At 39.8% G+C, this 26,190-nt stretch overlaps 1 protein-coding gene across 1 annotated transcript in view; it reads left to right on the plus strand.

The window, feature by feature from the left end:
* Positions 1-1,676: 1,676 nt before the first annotated feature.
* Positions 1,677-26,190, plus strand: part of cacna1da (calcium channel, voltage-dependent, L type, alpha 1D subunit, a) — a 66,964-nt gene continuing 42,450 nt past the window's right edge. Inside the window, exons 1-3 of the mRNA XM_073467837.1 lie at positions 1,677-1,990; positions 4,952-5,057; positions 25,852-25,991. Coding sequence (XP_073323938.1) covers positions 1,677-1,990; positions 4,952-5,057; positions 25,852-25,991 — 560 coding nt within the window. The remainder of the gene's footprint in view (positions 1,991-4,951; positions 5,058-25,851; positions 25,992-26,190) is intronic.

A 26,190-nucleotide genomic window follows, 5' to 3' on the forward strand; every position in this document is an offset into this window, starting at 1 on the left:
ATGTCAAAGCATCATAGGACAAGATACTGAACCCCAAATTGCTCCTGATGAGCAGGCTGGCACCTTGCATGGCAGCCTCTGCCATCAGTGTATGAATGTGAAAAGTGCTTTGAGCAGTCAGTAGACTGGAAAAGCGCTATATAAATGCAAGTCCATTTACCATTTATACCTGCCCAGTGCAGCTCTACAGCACAACAGACGGCTGTAAAAGCAGAAATATTCGAGTTGGATGAGGTGGATGATCAGTTCTTATCTTGGACAAAGAGATGACATTGGAGACCATTCAGGCAAGGCAAGCTTTGTTTATACAGCACATTTCATACTCAGCTATACAAGAAGTTGAAGAGGAAAGAGATAAAGACTCATATCCATTATTCAGTCACATGCAATATATTGCACATTAATACATGGCAACAGAAGAAAAGTGTTTTAAAACATTTTTTTTTAAGTGACGAGAGACTGGAAACATCTCACATCATTGGGAAGCCCATTCAAGCATGTATGGACATAAAAACTAAAAACAGCTTCACCAGTTGTTGAATTGACTTGAGAATATCAACGTTTCCTTTTAAGTCAGTCAAGCCTAATCCAATAACAAACTCAATACCCCTCTATCACTCTAAATTTGAAACCACCTATAACTGCTTAACCATAATTTAAGCTCACCAAGGGCAACAGATTTATACTTGAACTTAGTCTTAAGATCATTTTTGACAATGTGCTTACGTTTGATTCATGACGACTCAAGCTGGCTCTAAGAATCCTGTTTGTTAGTTACGCACCTGTTATCTATAAATCTCAAATCAACTTGAATTGACAGCACCTGCCTTGTGATTTCCTCTTACATAACGCAGCACAAATGAGGGTTTAGTCAGGAATAGAGAGGGATCAAAAGAGAAAATCAAACTTTTTGGAAGGCGAGATCGCAGCAGTGGTAAGGGGGGATTGAAGCCAGGCCATTATTCAGTGGTGTAAATAAAGACAAACATGAGGGAATGTGCCACTGCTGCATATTTTTCATGAAGCTCATTTAAAGTCCACTACACGCTTGCACACACGTGTCCCATACTGCAATACCCTGACATAACCATCAGGAAAATTACTTAAATCAAGTCGAGAATTTGCTTAGCTAAATTGTCAAAAAACACCCTGTGTCGCAATGTTAATAAAACACTGAGAAAAATATCCTGGATCCGACCCTTTATCCTGATTCGCACCGTGAGTTAATGGGGTCGTTCTGGCTGAGACCCATCCTCCATCCAAGTTTCATGGAAATCTGTTCTGTAGTTTATGTGTTTATCCTGCTGACAAACAAACAGACACAGGTGAAAACATAACCTCCCTGGTGGAGGTAATAACCTGACAGAAGCTTTTCACCAGGTCCAGAAGACCTTAAAGTCTTTTCTAGTGCATATGTGCGTCAGGGCACAGGTGTAATGTGCTCTGCTCTCACTTAAAGGCTGAATAAATTATTGTTTTTTTTTATTAGACATAATGTGTGTTAAATGTCACCTCTTTTTTCCTTCTCAGAGGCAAATTATGCCAGCAGCACCAGAGTCGCTCCCCCTGGTGACGTGCCAGCTCATTGGTCAGACCACTCTGCCCTTCTTTAGCCTCCCTGTCTACCCTGGCAGATCCATGCTGCTGGATGCTCCTCACAGAGCCACGCCCGCACCATGAGCGCCAACGGGCCCACCCCAGACCCAGCCCCTGCGGCCCCAGAGGCCCCTCCCGCCTCCACCCCTGCTGTGGTCCCAGCCCCGGCTCCAGCTCCAGCCCCAGCCCCTGCGGCACCACCTGCTCCTCCGGCCCTGCCTGCCCCAACGTCCACTACCATCCCGGTAGGTGCGTTGGCACAGAAGAAGCGGCAGCAGTATGCCAAAAGCAAGAAACAGGGCAGTAACGCCAACAGCAGGCCACCGAGGGCCCTGTTCTGCCTCAACCTCAACAACCCCATACGCAGGGCCTGCATCAGCCTGGTGGAGTGGAAGTATCCTTTACATGCGGTGGTGCTGGGCGCATGTCTCAGGGCTGAGACGTTAAGATCAATACTTGTTTATGGAGCTGAACCAATTACTTGATTAATCTATTAGTCGATCGATAACTGTTTTGATCATCTATTAATCATTTGAGTAATTTATCAAGGAAAAGCACTCAACTTTCTCTTGTAAAATGTGAGATTTTTCCCCTTTTTTCGTGCTATATTAGTGTAAATTTATTATATTTAGGTTTTGGGTTGTCGGTCAGACAAAACAAGACATTAAAAGACGCCATTTGACGTCACTGCAGGTGCTGGGAAACTGTGTTTCACTATTTTCTGACCTTTTAAAGAATAGAATGATTTATAGATTAGTTGTTAAAAATAATTGCCACATTATTCAATAATGATAATGATCATTAGTTGCAGCCCTACTTGTGCACGGCTCCTCTGTGTGTGTAGATCCTGGCTGTGGTAATTATGTGACTGCCACATCAGGTGATTTCATATAGTGCTTTTCAAGGTAATCAGACTCAAGCTACTGAAAGCCGACAAAAAAAAAAGAGAAAAAAATAACTCTTAGTTTAGACGTCGCCTGCCTGTTTTTGAATTCTACAAGTCAGCGTGTTATTTATAGCTGTAATAGACGCCAGCTGAAGCATGATGTGAAGCGTTTTCAAGAACCAGTCTATCGCATATAGATGACTACACTGTGGTTGATATATTTTAGATGCGTTCTTCTGGGTCCCAGTCAGAAAATGATGTTAACCTGAGGTACAGAAACATGTTTCCCTCACAAAAGATTAAACGAAAATCACTGAATCCTAAAATACTGACTGGTTACGAGACTCAGTGCTGGTACAACGCAGCTGTGTGCAGGCCGGTGGGTTTGTTGCAGCTTATAAGCAGATGCTGTTATCACAAAAGCCATCAGATGTTATAAAGGAGATTGTTGAATGTGAATCACAAAGATACATTTCATAATCCACCTTTGTGTGTTTGTTTGGAAAAAAAAAAAGAAGTCAATAGGGATTTACTGCCGGTACACTTTGGGAAATGCAGCTGTGGTCAGAACAGGAGTCTCAGATTGTTCTGCATGCAACAGTGCAACACTGGTGTGTTTATTTCTGACAGCTGGAATATTTTATCAGAGATGAATAAGAATGTGAATTTGTTTTAGTGTCTGCAGTATGACATTTTACAAATCGTATAAAGTCATGCTACAGTCACTGTGCCATTGTTACTGTACTGAACAGTGTAGGCTACTAGGGATGCAGGATATGGATATTTTTCAGTCAATACTGGTAACTGGTAATTACCTGCTTTTCATGACCAAATGAAGATAACTGATAATTTCAGTTCACGACCTGTAGCTTACAGTATGCAACCCTATGGGTAAGAAAGAGATAGATTGATGGTTTGTTGTGTTAAAACTCGTGGACTTAATCCCTTCTCTCCTTGTGTGCAGTGTGTTGCAAACTGCCATCACGCTGTCTTCCTCTAAAACTGTAAAAAAAAATGTCCACTCTGGCGAACATGTCTAGCTCTCACTGCGTGGCTCTACCCAGGTGCAGCTGTTTGACGTCATGAGTGCGACAGCAGCGTTTCACTGCGCTTGTGCTTCTTCTCCATCTTCTGTTTATAGGTGGATCACAAACCATCCTCAAACAGAGAATAGGGGCGTGGTTAATATTTGGCAAAATCTGTTTCCATCACAACCCGAATGCTGTTCTCTCAAGATCAGCATCATTGGCATGGACAGCGATAGCATGGATATTTGCAGGGATGGCAATAGTGGTGACTCTGACATAAGTTCTTCTTGTGTATTGAGGAGCTGCAGAGTTTATTCAAGGTCCAACTGTAAGCTGTACTGTACATGTACTGCTGCTAGACAACTTCACTGCTAAACTTTCCCTCTGCTCCGATTTATCTAACACCGGTCTGCTCCGAGCACCGTTGCTGTGTGCCGCACAACCACACACTCTACACACTGCTCTCTTCTTAAAGGAGCCACGCTACTCTTATAACCCACATAAGCCAAGCTTGGAGGATGATGCATCACTGCCAGATTAGATGACTGCCATTTTAGCAACATCTTACATTTTTCAAATTTGAGCAAGATATTATGTTATTTGTCAAAAGAGCGTGGCTCATCAACATTGTCAGGAAAAAAAAGAAATATCATATAAATGTGAAAATACACTGGAGGGGGGCTTTAAAGGTCCAAACCACCATCTACTGCATTGGACTGCTTCGATTAAACAATCAAAACATTTTGTTTTTTATTATCGGCTCTTTTTATTGGCTGTAATTCACTATAGCCTATAAATAGCGGATGATATACATTTCCCATTATGAGGACATTTTGTCATCCCCTTGTAAAACGTTTGTTTTCGGTATATCTTGCAAGATTTAGTTCTTTAGTTCATGGATCACTTTTAGGATGGCAGTTCTCTCTCAGTTTCAGTTTAACGCTCTGATGAATCTGCAGATGCCCAACCTTTTTTAGCTTCCCTTAAATCAAAGCTTTGTCTACTTTTGACCCCTCCTCACAGCTGACATATATCTATGGATTCAAACCAGGTCAATCAAAGGGTAATTAGGCCTTTTAAATACTATTTTACTCCAATACTTTGTAGTGATTTGAAGAAGCAAAATTAGCCAGTCATTAACAAATAACATTGCAAAACCTTTAATGTATCCTCTCGACCCTTAAATGCCCAGGTAGGGAACCAGCGATCTAGTATACAATCAATCAAAAACAATGGCATGGTTTAAATAGCAGCAAAGTCAAACAAAACCATACAGAAAATAAAAACTCAATTCATTGAAAAATCCAGCTTTCACGTGAATAGTTTATGTTACAATATAACCTCAGAGCGGGGATTTCACATGTACATTTTGTATTGTTTATCATTCTTCTTTCTATGTTGCATCATTTTCTGCCGTGTTTTCCTTAACCTCCTCTCTCAGGCCATTTGATATCTTTATATTAATTGCTATTTTTGCCAATTGTATGGCCTTAGCTGTCTACGTCCCCTTCCCTGAAGATGATTCCAACTCCACAAACCACGACCTGGTGAGTAGTCTGTATGTCATTATAATCCATGCTGTGACTCACACTCAGTAGCTGCAGTCAAAGACACACTTGAATCACTCTGCAAGACTTTTGACAAGTCTGTCTGGCTTGAATAGAGTGTCTGTAAAATTGATAAATATGTTTTTTGCTACAAGAACAAGATACATCTTGTGTCTGTTGTTGCTGTCTTCTGCTTTATTTCTTAAACAGTTTGAAGATACAATGAAATGTGTAACTACTTCATCATCTTTCGCTTGGCCAAGTTTGATTGAGTCGTTCTTTAGAGGTGAAGATATAATCAGACACGTTGCAGAGACAGTAAGACGTTGCGTGCAGATTGCGTCTTCAGCATATTGCTTCATCATGCAGATTTGAAGTATCTGCTGTGCCTACACAGAGAAACACTTTGACAACTATCCTCATCGGTGCTTCATCATGTCATAGTTTCCCTGTACAGAGGTTTTATTCGGCTTTCTATTTTTAGAATTTTCTCGTCATTGCACCACTCTGTGTACCTTGTGCATTTATGTCTGTGTGATGAATTATGGGTGATGTAGTGTTGTAAGCATTGTTCCACAGCTGAGGGTGAGTGCACTCTCCACAAGCCAGACAAACACGCAGAAAGTGCTCCTTACATGAGCAGAATTTAGCTGGAGAGCTTAATGATTCATGAGCAGCTTATACAGCGTGTCTGCAGACGTTTGAATGTTCTTGAAAGCCTCGTCTGACGTTAGAGAAAGGCTACCAGCCGTAAAGTAAAGCTGTTAAAAGACCGGCGGGAGTGTTTTTCTGTGTGTTACACTGCTGAACCCACTGCGCAAAGATAAGATACAGCTCCGGTTAAAAGTGTGTCTGGACTACTTTAGAGAAGTCAGGTGTTCTGCTTCTCAGTTTGACCTCCTGGAGGGTGACCTCAGGGTGTTTGTTTACACAGCGGTGGTGCATCAGAGGAAAGTGGGCCATCTGGGACGTTACAGTGTCTGATACAGTATTGCAGAACATACAGGACTGTTCAGATCAGTTAGTTCAGGAGTGAAGTTTGAAAGAATTGGATTGGCAGCTTGAAGAAAATGTGCACAATGCTGTGAGGCTGGTTGGACTGCTCAGACATTTGTGCATATTCTCCCCTTGTGTGACTATAAATACAGCAACAATCAAGTTTAAAGACTATACTTATAGATTTAAGTGTGCAAAATGATTGTGCACTTGCTGGACTGGAATAGTTACACACATCACAGCTTTCTTTCTGTCTTTGTTGTACAGACGCTCCAATCCGACTTATTATCAGCACTCAAACTGACCTTAATAAGTGAATCACGTACTGTATCAGCCAGACATGACCAATCAGCATTAGACTAAATATAGTTTTCTTTTCAGTCCTTTTTTGTGATGAACTAATTTCAAGCTACTGCTAATACCAAATTACTCTATATCTATGCTGATATTAACAATTACAGACGGCTAATGATACCAAAAATGTACGTGGGCTGAGTGATTTAATCTAAATTGCGATCTTATTTCTCTGTTTTGAAATGCCCTGTAGACTATAACCAGGCTTTAAATAGCCTTTACATTTCTCCATTTGCCCCATTACCAAACAATGCTGCTTTACATATAGATCTTTTTTTGGCTCAAGCTCCTCATCCACCATGCTGTTTGCTACAACCTACGTTGTACTGTTTACATACGTAACCCAAGGAAATGATAATAATTCGTCCACTTAGCATAGCTATCTAGTTGGCTACATTACATTCAAGGTCATATTGATAAATGTTTGTTGGGTCCAAATTATTGTTTTGTTTATGTCTGTGTAAGAATTCTGACGATTGGTTCCAGCTTCTAGCAGGGTTTGCGTGTCAGTAGTATAACGGCATTGGTATTACGTGGTATCTGTGTTTCATCAGTGATCAAGAGTGTGGAAAAAGAACATAAAAATGTCGTGTTGTACAGTATGCGCTCAGCACTAGCTAGTGTTAGCAATGTTAACGTTAGCTCGCGTAGCAACGTTATAGTTAGCTTGCGTTTGCAATACTAAACTTAGCTAGCGTAAGCAACGTTAACATTGGCTAGCAATAGCAACATTAGCTAGTGCAACAAACTGGCAACCGCTTGAGGGGGCAGATCATTTCGAACAACATACTCATGACTTCAGTGTTATTTCATTCTGTTTACTGAGAGGTTTGTTGATTTTAGATTAGATAACAAAGATAATATTTTGTTGTTATCTTGTTATGCGTTGGTTCTCTCAGTTTGTGGATCAGAATTGTTATCAGGGTAGTAATAGTCACATTGGTTCATTTTTACTTTGCTTGAATACAAAGTTTTTTTTACATTCTATCGTTATACAATATAACATTTATTGCCAAATAAATATTTTACTACAGAGCATAAATGTGAGGCTTTTTTAAAAGGTCTAGTGTGTAAGATTTATGGGGATTTAGGAGGATCTATTGGCAGAAATGGAATATAATTTTCTCAATTGTATTTTCATTAGTGTATAATCACCTGAAACTACGAATCGCTGTTTTTGTTGCCTTGGAATGAGGTTTATAATACAAAGGGAGCGAGGGCTGGAAGGACCTGCTAGGACCCATCTAGGACCCACGTTTTTAGCAGCCACCGTAGGTGATGGCGAGGGCAAGGAGTAATTCATTGGTTGCATGTGTAACCATACAGCTACATGCCACTAAATCCTACACATAAAAGTTAAAAGAAGATACTCTCAGCCAAAGAGCAGCGTCATAGTGTTATAAATGACTGTTGAGCTTTACAGCTCTCAATGAAGGATGCCACTTTCTAATGTATGCCCCACACTGATAATGGACCGTGTGTGTAGCACTGACAGGTGCTTATTACCTCCGCCAAGGAAGTTATGTTTTCACCCACATTTGTTGGTTGGTTGGTTTGTCAGCAGGATTGCACAAAAACAACTGAACAGATTTCCACAAAACTTGCACTGAGGATGGGTAACAGCCCAGAATAGACCTCATTAACTTTTGGTGTGGATCCAGTTAAAAGGATGAATCTAGGATCTAGGAACTCTTTCTCACTTTCTTTAACGTTTAGAGGCATTTTTGGTCATTTCTCAGGGAATAATGCATGGATTTTGATGAAAAAAATCAGGCGTATTTTGTGTCGGTGTCTATGAGTGAGCACCATGTGATGCAGATAAAGGGGACTGTTGGGCGTCTGTGGAGGTATGCGCTCTACTGGGTGCCCTCCTAGTTGGTACCTTTTTGTGTAACTATGTTAAGAAATTCAGAGCGTTATCAGAATATACGTTCATATGTTCAGAGCTTCACCCTCTCATGTGTTCAGATCAAATCCAAGGTTGTCTGGCAGAGAGAAAGGTGTGGGAGCGTTTGAATATTGGCTCTTGTAATGACCAAATGGCATCAAACTAAATAACTAAGCTTGCTGGGAAAGAAGCTACATTGTGAATCTCATCTCAGCCTTTATAAAGCAAACCAGAACTGTAAGTGTATTGTGTGATGGATATTTTGACACTCTTAATTATGCCTTCATTATGTCTGAACCTGTTGGGGCATCGCTGTGTATTTGTAACTCTTTATCACTGAACCTTGTAACAGTCTCCTCTAAAAGTGTCACATTGGATTTATGGATGAACCCACTAAGTATGAACCAGTGTGCTGCTTATCTGATGGACCACTACTGAGCAGTATCACTGATGCAGCTCACACACTTAATGAAGATCATTAAGTCTAGATGAGAGGATGTGCTGATGATTAGATATAAAATTATTTATCATAAAGTGACTTCCTTTCAGTGAAGTCAGGACAAACTTAACTTTTAAAACTGCAGACCGGCCTTCTCTGCCTCTATGGATTCTTCTTTAACTGCACTATATGATGTTTTTGCTGATCCTTATCCTGATCCTTGTCTTTACATTGCTTGCGCAGGACTTTGGTTTAATTCTGCAGTGTCAACACTGGTCGGATACCAGAGGCTGGATAATGCGTTCTTTACCTTTTCAGCAGAGGTTGAACAATAGAATACTTTGTAGGGCAGGTGTGCCAGCTTGGCCTTGTTGTTCTACAGAACTCACGCTGTAGTCACAGGAGGAGCGCTGGAGAGAAAAATGCTGAGCTAGTTTTGCTGTAGCAGCCAGCAGGTAAAGCTGTAGTGAAGAGTGCCATTTCACACCGCTCTGCTCTGCAGCCTCACAGGTGGACCGAGGGCTGATATGAAACCTGAGGTGGGATGCTGAGAGGCCTGATGTGTAAAGCAAGGATCAAATTATATCACTAGGCTGCGAGCAGGTTTTTTTTTACCCAGTGACACATTCAGAAGGGGTGTAACTTTCAACACAAAGAGACACTGAAACCCTGCGATACAAACACGCTGACTTCTAAACTCGTGGACGCAGACAGTTCACTTAACGCATTGTCAGTTAACATGAACTCCTGAGAGGTAAAGATACTGAGTCTATTTGCTTGGTTGTGCTACACGGCGTGCACACAGGGCCTAGGTGCTGCAGAGCTGCTGTGAAGCAATGCTGCAAAGTCACAGAGGCCTTAATAGCACGAGTCTGCCCGTCTTGTTAGTAAGGCTTGGTTAAATGCAGCAGCTCATTATAAATAGAAAGCAATTTCCTCCTCAGGCAGAACACAGGGCAAAAGATTGGGGTCCTGCTACCACCAGGAGGCACAAGTGAGTAAAAGGATGTAGCGAGCGCGCACATATACACACATACACGTAAGATAACGAATCCTGTCAGGATCTCCGAGTCATTTCTTTCATTCCTCTCCTTTATTTCTCTTTCTTCGTTTAGTCATTTTTCACCGCGATAGTAAGGAGCACACACACAACTGCACGTGACTGTGTCTCCTCCACACCCACCTTGTCAAGGGGACAGACAAATAGTCTGCAACCGTCCTGCCTTTGCTTTAAGGTCATTTCTGACTTATCTATCTGAGACTCAACACCCCAGGCAGCTCCTGCTGAAGGTAGCTGAGCAAAACAATGACCTTTTCATGGTGAATATGATTCATACGTCTCATCCTTCGTAAGGCAACACGCAACGAACTGCGTCTGGTATCATGTAGTGTTTGCCCGTACCACTGTCATTGCATAACTCCGGAGCTGCAGAGCTATTTATTTTACTGGGGACAAAAGGACACAAACATGTAAAGACTGAAATGTCCGCTCACAAACCTATTGAGAGGTCGTTTCGCTGCCAGCAGTGAACTCAGTTTTGAATCAGGTTCACATTTGAATGCTGTTACAACTGAGGATGTCAGCATTTATGTCAGCAAATATGAATCAGTTTGATAATATTTTTCATACATGAATGACTGAAAAAAATATATCAGGATTGTAGGAAGACGGATGGATTTACAAGATGAGTAGCTTATCTGGTATTTGGATAATTCTGACAAAAAATGATTTTGATGTTGACATTTGGTATCACAACGAGCGCTAAGAAACAAGTCGTTCACACAGGAAGAGGTGAAGGGTGGCGAGAGATGGTCATTGTCAACTGTCCTGCTTGTTTAAGATTAACAAGTGCAGCTTGTTTGCAGTAATGACAGTCGCACGCTTGTCTTCTCTCAGTAATGTGATCTAATGTTGCTGAGTTTTCTTCTATGACACACACTCAGACAGCACAGCTCTTTCATTGAGATGACAGGCTTTATAGAAACAAGTTACATTCATTTCATTTTCATTTACTTTTTTGCAAATCTATATTGAAGTGCTGCTATTTATAAGAGTGAATACTAATCAAACCTATTTTTGGATAGTTGTCATGGTCCTGAGTTTTAGTTTTGTGATTTCCTTGATTATCTTGAAAGGTTACCCTCATTTGTCATGTTTTACTTTCCACTTCCTGGTGTGTCTGTTTCCCTGCTCACCTGTGTTCCATCTGTTAATCACTCCCTGTGCATTTAATGATGCGTTCATGTGCTCTTTGGATGGTCCCACTTCCTGAGTTGGGAAGTCGATCTTCTGACTTCGGTGTGTTCATGTGTGTCATGTGTTTGACATGAACGTACTGTAAGCCTCTGTTTTCCCTTCACTCTTTGTTGGTTCGTCTGTTTTCTTCACACATCTCTGCATTGCTGTGTTTCTCGTCTGTTCCTTGGTCCTGTCTTCCTGTTATGTTTTACCTGCTTTTTCTGCCTGTGTTATACTGGTTTTTATTTGCACCTAGTTTAGTTTTTTGTTTGTTGATTATCCCTGTTTTGTTGCCAGCCTTTTTACTTGCCTTTCATTTAGATGATGCACTACAAGACTACAGCTTTAGTGGCATTAAAGCTTGCTTTTTGTTCTGTGACCTGCTTGCCTCTGAGCATTTATGCAAAACCTTGGCGTCACATACCATGCTCTTGTTTTATATGGCCATCAGTGCAGATTAAAAGTTATTCCTGTGCTGCAACACTCATTTGAATTCATTTCATATTGAATAATGCTTAGCTTTTTGGCACACTCCTGCATTTCGAGGTATATTGGCTATAGTTCATCAGCACCATCTGTGGGGCCAGCAGGCAGCAGAAGATCCTGTCACAGGTTCAAATACTCAGCAGATTAACTCATCACACAGATATATCATCAGTTATCCCCTAAAGCTTCCATTGACAGTCAGTTCACACACGCACAATTTCACACCGACTTCCATGAGCTCTCAGGCGAGTTACACAACAAGACAAAAGCATTGTCAAAGCAAAGCGTGGTTAATACATACAGGTATATGTTGCATTTGCTATACGTTCTGTTATAGGCTTGAAATGCACAAACTCAGCACCACAACATGAGCAATTTATGATGTAGATACATACCAACAACCATCACAGTGCCAAATTAGTGACTCGCAGCCAATCACAGTCACCAAGTGCTCCAGTGTGACAACCAGCCACTCAGAGGCATCCACCAGATTGAAGTGGTTCTTGTCAAAGTTTATCAGACACAATACAGCAAAGTTTTCCTTTTTGAGCTGACATCTATAACATAATCGATAATTTTGACAGTGCCTCCATAATATCCTCCATCTGGCTTTTTCCGCCTATTTATGCCGATATTGTCTTGTTGTCTTAAGAGTGTCAACAGGTTAGATTATACCTGCGTTAGTCAATGTGCACAAATGTTTTTCAAATGCACTGAAAGTCTCTCCTGTAGAGAACAGATTAAAATCCTTCACAATTGTCTTAACTGACCAAGTAGTGTACATCAGAGACAAACAACTGTCTGGGATATCTCTTACCACCTAGACCAGGACAAATTTCTTCAAATCTACTGTAATTTACAGAGTCATTTCAGAATAAAACTCTTTACCAAATCAGTTTGTTATAACAAATGCAGTAAAACTTAATTCTGAATATTTGATTTGAAATGAAATAGTTAAGTGAACTTGAGTCCATGCAAGTCATCACAGTGAAGCAGTCAAGCTAAGATGATCCCCCTCACAGCTATCAGACCTGAGGAATATCAGAGAGCAGAGTTTCAGTTGACAGGACTATGGATGCTGTTGTGTTTAACATACTCGAGCCTTGTTATGTTTATCTTTTAATTCAAATCTAAAAAACATTTTATGCCCTCAAAGTTGTGTCAGTTGTTCCCTGTGGTATAAAACATGGTAATGAATATTGATATTTTTCAAGTTATTGCATTGAAGTGTGAACAGACAGGAGATGACTCATCTTGCTTGCTTGCTTGCTGATCACTTGATGGTGGACCTTTTAAGAAATGTGTTGTCTGAATGTATATAATGTAAATAATTGTATGTTTAAATGTGTGATTTCTGCGTCAGACCCCAGGAAGACTCGCTAACGTCATTGTGTTAGCTAATGGCTTATAAAGCTAACAAAGAAAGGAGTTAACACATAAAATAGGAATTATAGATTACTCATAGATAAACACATATGATACATCTATCTTATACTGCAGCATTTACCTCATGTAGTTCTCCTCAGGCTCTGTGCCAGTTCAACAGTGCATATTGTACAGTCACAGAATGACAGGTTTTGGATGTTGATGTTTTCCACAGTCCTTGTTTTGATGTAGTAATCCTAATTATGTTTTGTTTGCTTCATTTTGATTTGATTCGGATATTGTGTGTTGTGCTCAGGGGGCTGTATTTGTGTATCTGTATCTGAATGTTTTTTTATTTGGTGGAGGTCTGTTGAGTTGGACGATGCCTCTGTTGCCATGTTGATGTATTGTGCTTCTAGATGGGCTAACATGCTGGAATCTTTGATTTGTTGTAAGTTAGTGTGTCTGAATACTTCCATGAGGGACACGAAATAAATTATTCATTCATTCATTCATTCATTCATTCATTCATTCATACTCTGTGGTTCAAGTTGATGACATGTATTTCCATATGAGGAGTGCTGCTAGGCTTCATGTGCCAGTGTTTTGGCTGCACGTTTAAATAAGAGTGTAAATGTGTACGTATGTGATGGATGAAGCAGTTGGCTCTGTGTGTGTGTGTGTATGTGTGTGTGTATGTGTAATGGCTGGCACAAGCGGCAACGTCTGGACTGTGGACTCCCATAGAGATGATGGTAGAAGTATGTGTTTAGTCACTTAACGTAACTGCTCATTTGTGCCTCACACAAGCACTGTCCCTGCTTGTTATCCTGAATGTGTATTTCTGCACGTGTGCGTAAGTGTGACTGTGTTTGTTTGTTTGTTTGTTTGTTTGTGTGTGTGTGTGTGTGTGTGAGTGAGAGAGAGGCAGAGAAAGGGAGAGTATAGAGGGAGTCAGAGCTTCGTGTGGATCCTGTGTGAAAGTGCAGCCATGATGAAGTACAACAGCCGAGCGTGTTCACAGTGCATGCGTCAAACAGGCCGTCTTAAAGGGGCCATTTATGAAATAATGATTTTTTTATCCTCAGGCTCTGTAAATAACACAATGACGTTACTTTCCTCACACTTTGTTGTTTTGTCCAGCTAATACTTTTAATATGGTTAATTTCAGTAATGTAAATGTTACGTAAAGACATAATTGCAGATTGTGACATATTTTGACTTAAGATCAAATCCACACAAGATTCAGGAGAGCTTTATTATTCCTGAATGGCAGGAAAACTGGTAACACTTTCTATGGAACCCATGTTTATGCATTGTAACACATTGTGAATATACTTGTAATGTGTTATAATGCACCTATAGTGCTGTATAATCTCAGTTATAAGCACTCATGAGTATTCATAATGCTTTATAGCAATAATAACTCATTATGATAATGATGCATTAAAAGCATACTCCTTTCTAGTGTGTCTATATTTGTAAGCAATCATGAATATTCAGATTGCTCTTTATAAGAACAATTGTACATTATGAATCATTTTATGATGATGTTGCTAGTCACTCGCTATTTTGCACGGATTGTAGTGTATTAAATTTCTCAAAGTTGTAATACATCATTTTTATAATGCATTGAAATGTGATTGTAAGCTACTGTAAGTGGTCATTGGGTGCTTTAAGTAAGGCACTCAATCTTTAATAGTCCATGAATGCAAACACAAATGCAAATTTTGAGTTTGATTTTGGTTTGTCGTCAGATTCTCATTCTCATGTGCATTCGAAACACACAACTTTAACACACTAGAGGACGAGATAACAAATCACTTTTTACCACTTTTGTTTCCTAAGCTGAGGTTGCATCACTTCTTAAATGCACTGCAGTAACTGTCTTCAGTTCAGTTGTATGTTTCATCATTTGTGGTCCAATCTGTCACATTCAGTTCACTACAAAACTAACCAATACCAGCACCGTACATAATGCTAATAGACCAGCACAGCAGCCTTTTATTTAAAACACAGTTGAGATTGTTTTTCTGGCTTCCACAGTCTTTTATTAGGCTTTTAATGAGGAAGTAACATTCTGTGTGGCACTGCTGACCTGACAACGTCACTCTTATTCACCAATCAGGGGAGCGCCTCTGCTAATAGGTACTGATTCATTCGGTGACAATCGTGATTCAGTCAGTTCACATTGAAGATTTGTTGTTGAAGTTTTGTTGTTAGATGTACTGAACACCTCAGTGACTGAGCGATGACAGAAAACTGGAGCTCCTTCTGCTCTTATCTTTTGTTTCCTTTTGCATGGTGCTAAACATATATTGTATATATCAAATACAGCACTACTGTGTGTGTGTGTGTGTGTGTGTGTGTGTGTGTGCGTGTGTGTGTGTGTGTGTGTGTGTGTGTGTGTGAGGGAGACTGAACTCGACAGGATGAGAGAGATAAATTTAACATGCGAGGCTTGATAACTGAGGTTGACACCAAATCAAAATGTGAAGAGCTGAACAAGCGAGGCTGCAAACCTAGACAGAGTGATGAAGACACCTGTACATTTTAAGTTTTTGTCTTCTTTGAAAGTCCTTTCATAATCACATCATGCTGATGATTTAATAAAATCACATCAGCACAGATACTGTAGATGCTGCATGAAGTCAGAACAACCTAGCACTTCTTCTTTTAAATACTTGACTTAAACGTAGCCTTGTCCACTACCTGCTTGAGCCAAGAACTACACAGAAGAAATTTTAATAAAACTCAAGAGCCGAGGTGATTGGTTGGCTTTTGGGATCTTTCTTTAATTTCCTGAGTTCAGCCATCGTTTTGGTTTCCATGACAGCCACTGTATGTCATATGTGCTCCCTTGCATGAACACATCTGTAAGCACTCATATGTGATCTTATAGATTTACTGTACCTAAAGTAAGAGCATCTTTACAGGCGCGCAAAGAAACAAGGGGGGGGGGGGGGGGGGGGGGGGCGCGTGGGTGGGATCATAAGTCTTTACATTTCTAATACACATTATTTTTTGGTCCATATTTGTTAGAGAGAAAGGTGTGTGTGGGCTGAGAATAGAAATGAGAATACATACTTACATACAGTCCCCGTCAGGTGTTGCAGCATTCAGTTTGCAGTTTCACTATTTTTCACGTGTACAGATTATTATTTTAGTTTTCTGTGATATATGTTGCATAATAAAAAAAATACAACTTGAAAAGCTCTATTTGGAAATAATTTATCATCATGCATATATCACAATGACTTGAGTGATTTTCCATTTCATCAAAGAACTGAAGTAGGCCCAGCTTCGTTTGATAAATTGATCAAGAATGATTGCGATTGGAGGTTCAATGTGCATGCAGCGCCTGCATGTCATCCAAGAACCCTTAAGTCGGACTAAATTAGACAGACTTCTCTTCTAGATTAGTCATGGATGAATGAGAACCCTGCGATTTTTGCTTTAATATCATGCAGCAAAAATGTTGTGACATGACGTCAGTTAGTCAGTCTGCATTACTTGACATTGCACGTCCTGTTGTGCGTGCACACATTGATGTCCATGCTGAAACAATATGTTGTAAATGGTAAAATGGTCTGCATGTATATGGTGCATCTCTAGTCTTACCGACCACTCAAAGCACTTAGCAATACAAGTCAGCATTCACCCATTCTTACACTGGTGGTAGAGGCTACCATGCAAGTCACTTAGGACAATTTGGAGCTCAGTATGTTGCTCAAGGACAATTCCACATGTAGACTGCAAAAGCTGGGGACCCAACCACCGATCCTCCGATTCTATATTGTGAAACCACTTTACAACCACAGCAGATTGAATACTAAAGGCTGACAGACACATGGCTGCTCTACTCAGGTCGTGCTGTATCGAACACGACTGCTTTAAAAAACTGTGATACTAGTAGTGAGACTACACTGTACTCACTGAAGCCAAACTCTTTGGAGTCTGACAGCTTCAGTGTTTTACAAACTCGATTCAGCGACTGCATCGGCTTTCACTTCTAAGTCGATCGTGTTACTTCGGGAAAAACTTGGTACTACATCACCGAACTTATGCAACATGCATTCAGCGCGATGTTTTCTTTCCTTTGTGGAGACTTTCACATGGTAGTGTGGGTATACTTAAGATGACCTGCACTTGAAGTGTTTTCCTTGGCAGAGTGACATCCAACATCCTCACACAACTCCTGCCCGCCCCCACAGTGCTTCTCATACACACACTTACACACACGCATAAACTTGTCCATACACATGCGCTACACACAATGATGCATTTCTATACATACAAGCACATGGGCTCAGCTATATAGAGCGATTAAGAACGGGGCGTAAGAGTAGATGTGCAGTACATTATGTTTTTTGTATCATAGCTGCTGAGTTCAATTGAATGCATTCAAGTAGAAAGAAGACATTTTGTCACTGCAGTTATCGTTTCATTGCTGGATTTATTCAGTAGTGAAGTATTAAACACATCTGAACAGTAAAACCAATGTGGGGACATGAGGGTGAATTTCTATACACACAATCTACTATATCCTGAGGAGAAACAGCAGGGAATTATAAATAACCTGCGATAAAATGTGAAATTACTGTACGTAGGAACAGCTGGTGATGCAGCAGGCCTTATTCAAAGATGCAAAAGATAAACACAAACCTTATGCATAACACACACTTGAACAGGCATCCAGATATAGACCGCACACTCAAGCACACTTATTTACTGTGCAAACCTGCAGGAGTAGGCGGTGAAGAAGCACTAAATGTTGGCTGCCCTCAGCCCCCCCTGGCTTGGCTGGATGGCACTGACTGATCCATACAGACAGGGGAAGGAAAGAGAGATAGCAGGAGATAGAGAGAGCATGGGGGAGGGAGATGTAGCAGAGCGGGAGATGTGGGAAGTCCTGCAGAATATATGTCTGCTCAGTATGTGCAGAATCAGATGCAAAATGACATTATAACATTTCTGTGATATCGGCTCTCAGACTGTCCAATGGCTGATAGTTTTACTTGGTTTACAGTCATAGTGTGTGTATTGGCTGCTATGACGTCTCACTGCTGTGTACGTGTTGCATGTGTACGCTCTACTGTTCTACATATATGGCTTGTGTTGACATTGGTTTTATTGCTTGTAGTTTGTTGTGTTTGCTTGTAAGCGCTCTGGTCGCACACAGATATCAAACATGGATGATGTCACTCTGACTCATGTAACTGTGGGCTCACCGCCACACGCTCAGATGCTGGTTTCTTCACATGCACATGGAGTACCGCTCAGGTGGTCTTGTGTTCAGAAATACATTTCATAGCCAGCACTATGTAGATGGTAGAGAATTCATATATATATATATATATATATATATATATATATCTATATATATCTATATATATCTATCTATATATATATATATATATATATATATATATATATATATATATATATATATATATATATAAATATATATGTGTTAGAGCTGCAATGATCAGTCAATTTATTGATTAGTTGTTTGACAGAAAATAAATCTGCATTAAACACTTGAATGGAAACCTTTTCTGGTTCCAGCTTCTCAAATTATGAATGTTGTCCTTGAATAGTGGTGATATCGATTCTGAATTTTTGAAAGGGTTTCAGTGCTTTTTTCAGAGAATTGATTCACCAGTACGAGCTTTTGTCCTTGCTATATTTATTTTTAAATAAAAGTAAAAAATGTTAGCCCCTCAGTTTTTCTTCATGGCATCAAACATGATGTGAATTATCAATCATTTTCAAGGTATTGTATCGTAAGTTAGAATTTCCAGTATCATGACAACACTAAAACTGAACACCTTTGACTTTGACATCAACTGCAATGACTATTTTTTTCTACCAAATGACTAATTGAATTATTGGGGAAATACTTGAGAGATTGCTCGATAATGAAAATAATCGTAAGCTGCAGCACAAACATAAACAGTTTATGTAATGGTTTCTGGTAGATATTTGCCATCTTGACCAGCTTTCTCTCAAAACTAAAGCCAAAAGCCTAAAAAGTAGAGCCTGACTGATGTATTGGATGGTCAATATTATTGGCTGATATCGGCCTTTCACAGGCTGATATCTATCAGAATATCTTAAGAGTATAGGTCAGGTCCTACTAAAAAGAAAAAAGAAGTACTGCAGTAAATCATTTCCATTTTGCATTCACTCTTTTATGTTTCACCGACATGCCAGTAATGGAATATGGAGATGTTTTATGGCCACAGGCCTCCTCCCAATGTCTTCATGCCTTAACGACTTAACATAAGCGTTGGGATTTATTACAGATTTAAAAATGATTTAGAGGGATTATTTTTGAAGCAGTTTTTATTAGGAAGATCCTGCATTGTATACCTTTAAAAATAAAGTTTCAGAAAACGTAATGTAAGTAGCTGACTAGGGAAGTTTCACAGGGATATATATATTAGTTGAAATAATATGTGTTGTCTTCACTTAATGATGGCACTAAAGACAAATACTCATTTTGTCACCTTTCACACTTAGATACCTCTTGTGCACCTACGGTAGTCAAGGTTTCTCATATTGTCATGGTTCTCACAGTGTTCTGTGAATATGGGCTGAGACAAGTGTTGGACAGTGTGAGAACCAGATCAGAATGAGGTCAAGGTGAGATGTTGCTGCTCTGGTTAAACAATGTTGTTCTGTACTCTATAATAAAGTAGGACAACTGGATGAGTGTTGGTACCTTTAGAAGTGACTGAACTTCTAGATGTTAAAGAAAATCAACATGTGACACTGGTGAACTAGATCATCCTTCTCTTCTGTGGCTTAACAAGCTTGACTTGCTAGTTCAAAAATATCCCATTTGTTGATGCTTTCTCACTGCAGCCATCACAGGGACTAGCATTTCTGCAACAACATGCAGCTTTTTATTTAGTTCTTGGTTTAGTTTATTCATGACATTTTAATGTATTTATAAAAATACAACATATCATATTTTGTCATGGATAGAACAAAGAGGCAACGCTTTAAATTACAGGCCACAACGTACTGTTTATGTCAAGGTGTTTGGCAGATATTTGCCATCTTGAGCAAATTTCCCTCCAAACTGGAGGAAGAAAACTTACATTTTATGTAAAAGCCTAACCTTCTAAACTTACATTATTACATTAAAATGTGCTTAATATATCACTTTGACAAGCAAGCACACACTGATCATTAAAAAGAAACTTCTATAATAAATCATTTCCATATTCCATTCTCTCTTAGCCTTTTCAACCTCATGCCAGTAATGGAATATGGAGATATTTTATGACCTTAGGCCTCCTCCCAAAGTCTTCATGCCGTCACTACTTAACGTGAAATATTGAGATTTATTACAGACCTTCAGTCAGTTTGACTGCAGTGCCTGGTTGACTAATTTATTGGTACATGAGACCTTTGTAAGCTGGCATCCTGGCTGTGCTCTTAGTATTTTCATGATATTGTTTGTGGTTTCAAGATTAATTTTTATATGTCTCTTTGTGTCGTTTTTGTTTGTGTCTCTGAGGAGCAGATTAAGGCAAACATACTAATCTGGTTCTTCTTAATGTAATTTACTGCACAGTAATTTACAGTTAAATGACTGGTGTCTCCTGGTGAATTTAAAATGATAAAGCTTAGACTCAGTGAGGTTCAGTCATGCAGTCTATGCAAGATTAATTTATCCATTTTGGTTGGTTTACATCAAATTCTAGATTACCATGTTTTGTTTTTGAAGCTCAGTCTAAATCAGGTCTGCCCAAAGTCTTGCCCGCCATGAGGTTTGAATAGGCCCGTCAGATATTTGCCAGATATGAATCATTGTTTACGCCGTTTTATTTTTGTTACGTAAAAATGCTCTTTAAATATGTCGAATCCCTAATTCATTTTTTTTTCGTAATCTGCTCAGAGTGACACATTGCGCAGGAATTCCCTCATTTGAGTGAAAAAAGGTCCACATATTTTTTATGTTATAAACCCAAGAGAGAAAACTTAAAATAGATCGCCAGATTATTATTTTTATTTTTATTTTTTTATCTCAGGGCTTACACTAAAATCCAAATTTGCATATTTAGACAGTAGGTGTTTGCTGTAGGCCCCTGGGGTCCACTGTTAAGTTTCAGTTTTGGCCCTCCAACAGCAAAGGTTTTGGCAGCCCTGATATAAATAAACTGCAACTTGACTTTGTTATTCTCCCTTCAATGTCATACTATCTCCGTGCTTTGTGTTTGTTTTTCTGCATCTTACTATAAAAGAAACATCTTTGACAATTATGTGAATGCTTGAGTTTTGTGAAACGATTGATATCACTTTCATGTATGTATGCCAAATGAGAAGCTAATACCAGCAGCTATTTAGCTTAGCTTAGCACAAAGACTAGTTAGAACCTTTCCTGGCTCTGTCCAGGTGACATACAACTACTGCCAACACCTCTAAAGCTTTTAATTAAGATGCTATATCTTGTTGAATCATTTGTCTCACTTCAGGAGGCTGGACTTTAAAAACTGGCTCTACTTAGATAAAAAATGATAATGCATGCAATGACAAGCTGTTTTATTGTTATGTTATGACTCCATTTCCGCTCTTTATTAGTATGCATGCACAAAATTTAATTGGTGATTTTTCTGTGTGTAGTCTGGAGGAGGACGCACAAAGCCTCCTGAGGTTTGCACACAGGCCCATCTGAATCCTTAATAGGTTTACATCGCCTCAGTCCGCATGGCTCGATCATATGGCGAGTTATGTAGAAGAGTGCATGGTTCAGCGGGTTGGCATCCTTTGTCATATGGTGATCTGAGCCCTGTGAGTGTGTGAGATGAGCTGAGTCGTGCCTGTAGACATGAACACTCATCCCGTGGCAAAGGAGGGTCTGTACGGCTGTGGGGGTTGAGGAGGAACATGTACTGTGCCGTGAGGTTTCCTGCTTTTATTATGTGCAGTTAGCGTGCATTTTAGGATACAATCATGTGCCGTGTGTGTGAGCGTGAGTGCGTTATGTATCATGTTGTGATGTATACCTAACAGAACAGCAGCATGTGCAGTGAACATATTAATTGCTGATGATATGCGTAAACTATATGAGAAAGGGAAACATACTACAGTGACTCTCTTTACAGCACAAATAAACTAAGATGAGTCAGAGATATTTATGGTCATCCCCAACGGCCTCTCTCCTCACTCTCTTTCTCTCCGTCTCTTCCTCTATCTTTCTACTTCTGCTTCTGCAGTTGAACATGCTGATGATTGGATAAGTTGCTGGTTAATTGAGAGCGAATGGTTATCATTTGCTATTATTTTTAACATGCTTTTCACGAACCAGGAAGTGGCAATTTGCATAAATTTACTGTGCCTTGGAAAGCTGCTTCACATGCTGTATTACATGCTGGTTTCAGTATCTTTACAATTATTACTTAATTACTGCTGTGGACCACACAAAAGGCAATATTCCTTAGTTACTTTAGTCAAACAAATGTAGACATACAATCAGTTATATATCAATCAATAATAGTAATAAACAAATACTGTAATAATGTCATGTAACGATAATGTGACAGATCAATTAAAAGTCACTATAATAAATGCAGTTGAGCAGGGATGTAAATCACTAGTTTCAGATAGTTTGGACTGAATTATTTGGACAACAATACAATATTTGCCGATATCACAAAGTTTGTAACAATACAATTTCGATTTGATTTGTTCGTGATACCTAAAGATGAGGATATTGATCAATGTTTTAATTTGCATCGATGGTATTACATTGTTAATCATTAATTTGATATATCCATCCAGATGGATGGATCATTACACCCCTACAATTGAATAAACATGCATACATATGTCTATACATAAACACCTACACACAGTTAACCCACAACCTACACTAATAAAACCTTAGCACATACTCATACACACTTAAATAAACACAAGGATGTAGCAAAGGACACAAAGTGAAAACCATTAATGGAAAAGGGATTAAAGCAGATGCTAGAACTTTTGACCCAGTATTATAACGCTGAAGGATTTCTACAGTTAGTAAAGGTCAACAGATTGTAAAGCCCAGATAGCAACGAGGAACAATGAATTAAGAAAGTATTGAAAATAAACGAATGGAATACATTTAAAAGAAGGAAAGAAAGGGGGTTAGAGTCACTAGGTTTTTAAGATCCTCCGCAGACAGTCTTTGGCAGACATATAAAATCTTAATTTGTACTCATGTGTACGTCACTTTCCTTGCGTCTGAATCGCTCTGTTCTCTCCGCTCCCTCTGGGCCGAACTTGCTCTGTCATAGAGGCAGCAGCCCTAAGCTTAACTCAACCTTTTACTTCACGAACAAAGAGGCCCATGTCTCTTATTGTGGGCTAAGTGCTTCTCACAATCAGCAGTAAACTGCTGGGAAAACGAGCCCCACAGCCCTCTGTGCTCTTGCATTTATGGTGTCCGCAGAGAACACAGAGCAGGAGATTAAGGACTCCCTCAGGCGGAAGAGGTTATTATGTACTGTATATGATGTTATATATGTGTGTGTGGCTCTTTGCTTTTGTCTGTATTGTGTATTAAAAAAGAAGCCTGTGGGCATCCCGTGTGAAAAGTTAAATGATGTTGTGTTGACAGACAGATATTATGAATACCAGCCTGTGTGCAGGGTTTTCGTTGACCTGCCTCATGCATAAAGGATGAAGAGGGCCTCTCTCTGGTTTCATATCTCCAGGGAGGTCCCAGGACTGTCCTGAACAGCTGACTCACCCTGTGGTGTGTCCACCTCCAGCATCTCACACATTTCACTGCACTAACATGCACATACCACCTTCACACAGCTCCGTGTGCCTCTGCTATCCGCTTCACTTCCAGTCGACCTCGACCTGATGGCTCGGTGTTCCCGTGTCCTGCCTGTCTTTGAAACAACCTGAGAAAGGCGCACTGCTGAGTTACATCACTGGTTCTAATCTCTGCATGCCCTCTAAAAACAGTCATTTTGTTCAAAGTGTGCTAGTCCCTTTTTTCTTGAACCATTTTCAGATACATTCATGCATCAGTGAGCGAGAGATCTCGGACTGGTTCTTACAGTGTTTTCACCCATTCCGTGCCATTTTCTCAAACTCAGTGGAGCCTTATTAGCATTGAAAACAGACCTTTACATTGTCAAAGCAATTGTGAATTCAACAACTATAGAATAAAAATAAACATATACAGATAAGTACGAGAAATACCTAAACTATATACTCCTAATTCTACCTTTGCCTTTTTTCTCCCACAAAGGCACAATGCTGAGTTGCAAAAGATTACTGGCTGAGCAAGCTTGTGCAATTTATCTTAATCTCACATATTATTAATTCATATTCAAAGCAAGTAAGAACAGGATTTCTTTTTGGATTACAAGTACAGAATGTTGACTAGTTTGTTACGTTTTGTTACTGGCAGACCCAGAAGCAGAGACACGAGGTTTGGTGTTAAGTAAAAGGGTTTATTTCAACAATAAAGATGAATGACGAAGACGAGGGCAGGCAGGTGGTGAGCAGGTGGTGATGAATGCCAGAGTTAAGTAGTCTCACTGGTAATCTCACCGGGAAGAAGCCGGCAACACAGGTGAGCTAGATAAGGCACGGAGCAGAAAGCTGAGAGACGGCGGAGATATCTGCACGTGAACCAAGCAAAAAGTAGCGTCAAAAAGACAGACATCCACAAATTTACACACGAGATCAAAAAAACACAAGATACTACACTGAATGATCGTGGAGAGTCACCGGTAGAGACGAAACAATCTGGCACCGGAGTGAAGAGAAGATCATTGTTATCTAGTGGCAGTTGATGAAGCACAGGTGCTTCATCTACCCATCTCAACTCTCTGCTGCAGCGGCAACACCACGCCCACGAGCACACACACTGGGAAGGAGCAGGTGAGGGAAAAGGAGGGGGGAAACAGGTAGGGAAAAACAACAGGGAAACGAAAACGAGACACAACAAGGCTGACACAGCACACACCGTAACATACATTATTCAGATGGTATGGGCATGTCAGTTGTCAGCTGTCCATCCACTTTAGCTTTTGTGGTGTGTTCACTATCAAAATGTTCAATCTTTTTAAGGCCTTGCACATTTGGTTTGGTGTCAGGGCTTTAATCATAAAGTCAAACAGCTTAACATGATACTAGATAAAAACTAAGAAATAGGTTTCTCACATTGTCATGGGTCTCACGGTGTTCTGTGAATATGTGCTGAGACAAGTGTTGGACAATGTGAGAACCAGATCAGAATTAGGTCAAGGTGAGATTTTGCTGCTCTGGTTAAACAATGTGGTTCAATACGCAGTACACCTGAATGAGCGTTTTTACCTTTTGGTTTGATTGGACTTTCAGATGTTGATGAATAACAACATGTAACGCTGTTGAACTCTACTGTATAGTCATTCTCCTTTTCTGTGGCTCAGCAAGTTTGAGTAACTAATCAAAAAATATCCCATTTATTGATTGAGCTTTATATATCTTGGCTGTCTGTAGACACTGTGTCTTTAATTTTTAGTCCACTATGCTTAGGACTACATTTCCCTTGATGTTTTGCCACAAAAGTGTTCTGTGTTAAGGCTAATCAAGGGATTTCTGTTCCAGTTTGACAGCTGTGTTTATATCCCTATTTTTGAATCTCAACTGTCATGGTACACAAAACATAACCCTGTAGATCACTGTACGTAGTTGACCGTAAATATGTTGCCATTTTCTTCCTTCCCGATACCAGTGATTGGGGTATGATTGCTGCTGTATTATTATTGTATAGCCTGGTTCAGGTAAACCTCTTTGTAAAGGTGAAAAATACATACAGAGAATGAAAACTAAATTCACACATTTCTCAATACCACAGCGTTGGATTGAACTGTTCACTTCAGGTTGATTTCTTGTTACGTTGTATTTGTGTGTGTTGTCCCCCCAACACGCTGTATTAATACCATGCTCCTGCTTTTTCATGATAATCAATCATATCTAGTCCCTATTAAAGAGCTTCGTTTGTCTTTTTTCTGTGTGTCTGCAGGAAACAGTTGAGTATGCCTTCCTCATCATCTTCACAATCGAGACCTTTCTGAAGATTATCGCTTATGGTTTGGTGATGCACCAGAACGCGTATGTGCGAAACGGTTGGAACATGCTGGATTTCGTCATTGTCGTCATCGGGTAAGTCCTCCAGTTTTATTTCAGATAATTAATTTTACTTATACATAGTGTGTATTGTTTTTAACTAAGATATCACCTGCCATAGCTGATGTTTTGCAGGTTTTTTTTTTTTTGGATGTGCACTTTGATCTCAGTTTGACAGTTTACAGTGTTTCTGAGAGAGGCAGTCAGTGTTAAAGTTAAAGTTGGTTAAGCCTCT

Source organism: Pagrus major, chromosome 6 (genome assembly GCF_040436345.1).
Source record: "Pagrus major chromosome 6, Pma_NU_1.0".
In the NCBI taxonomy this organism is placed as follows: domain Eukaryota; kingdom Metazoa; phylum Chordata; class Actinopteri; order Spariformes; family Sparidae; genus Pagrus; species Pagrus major.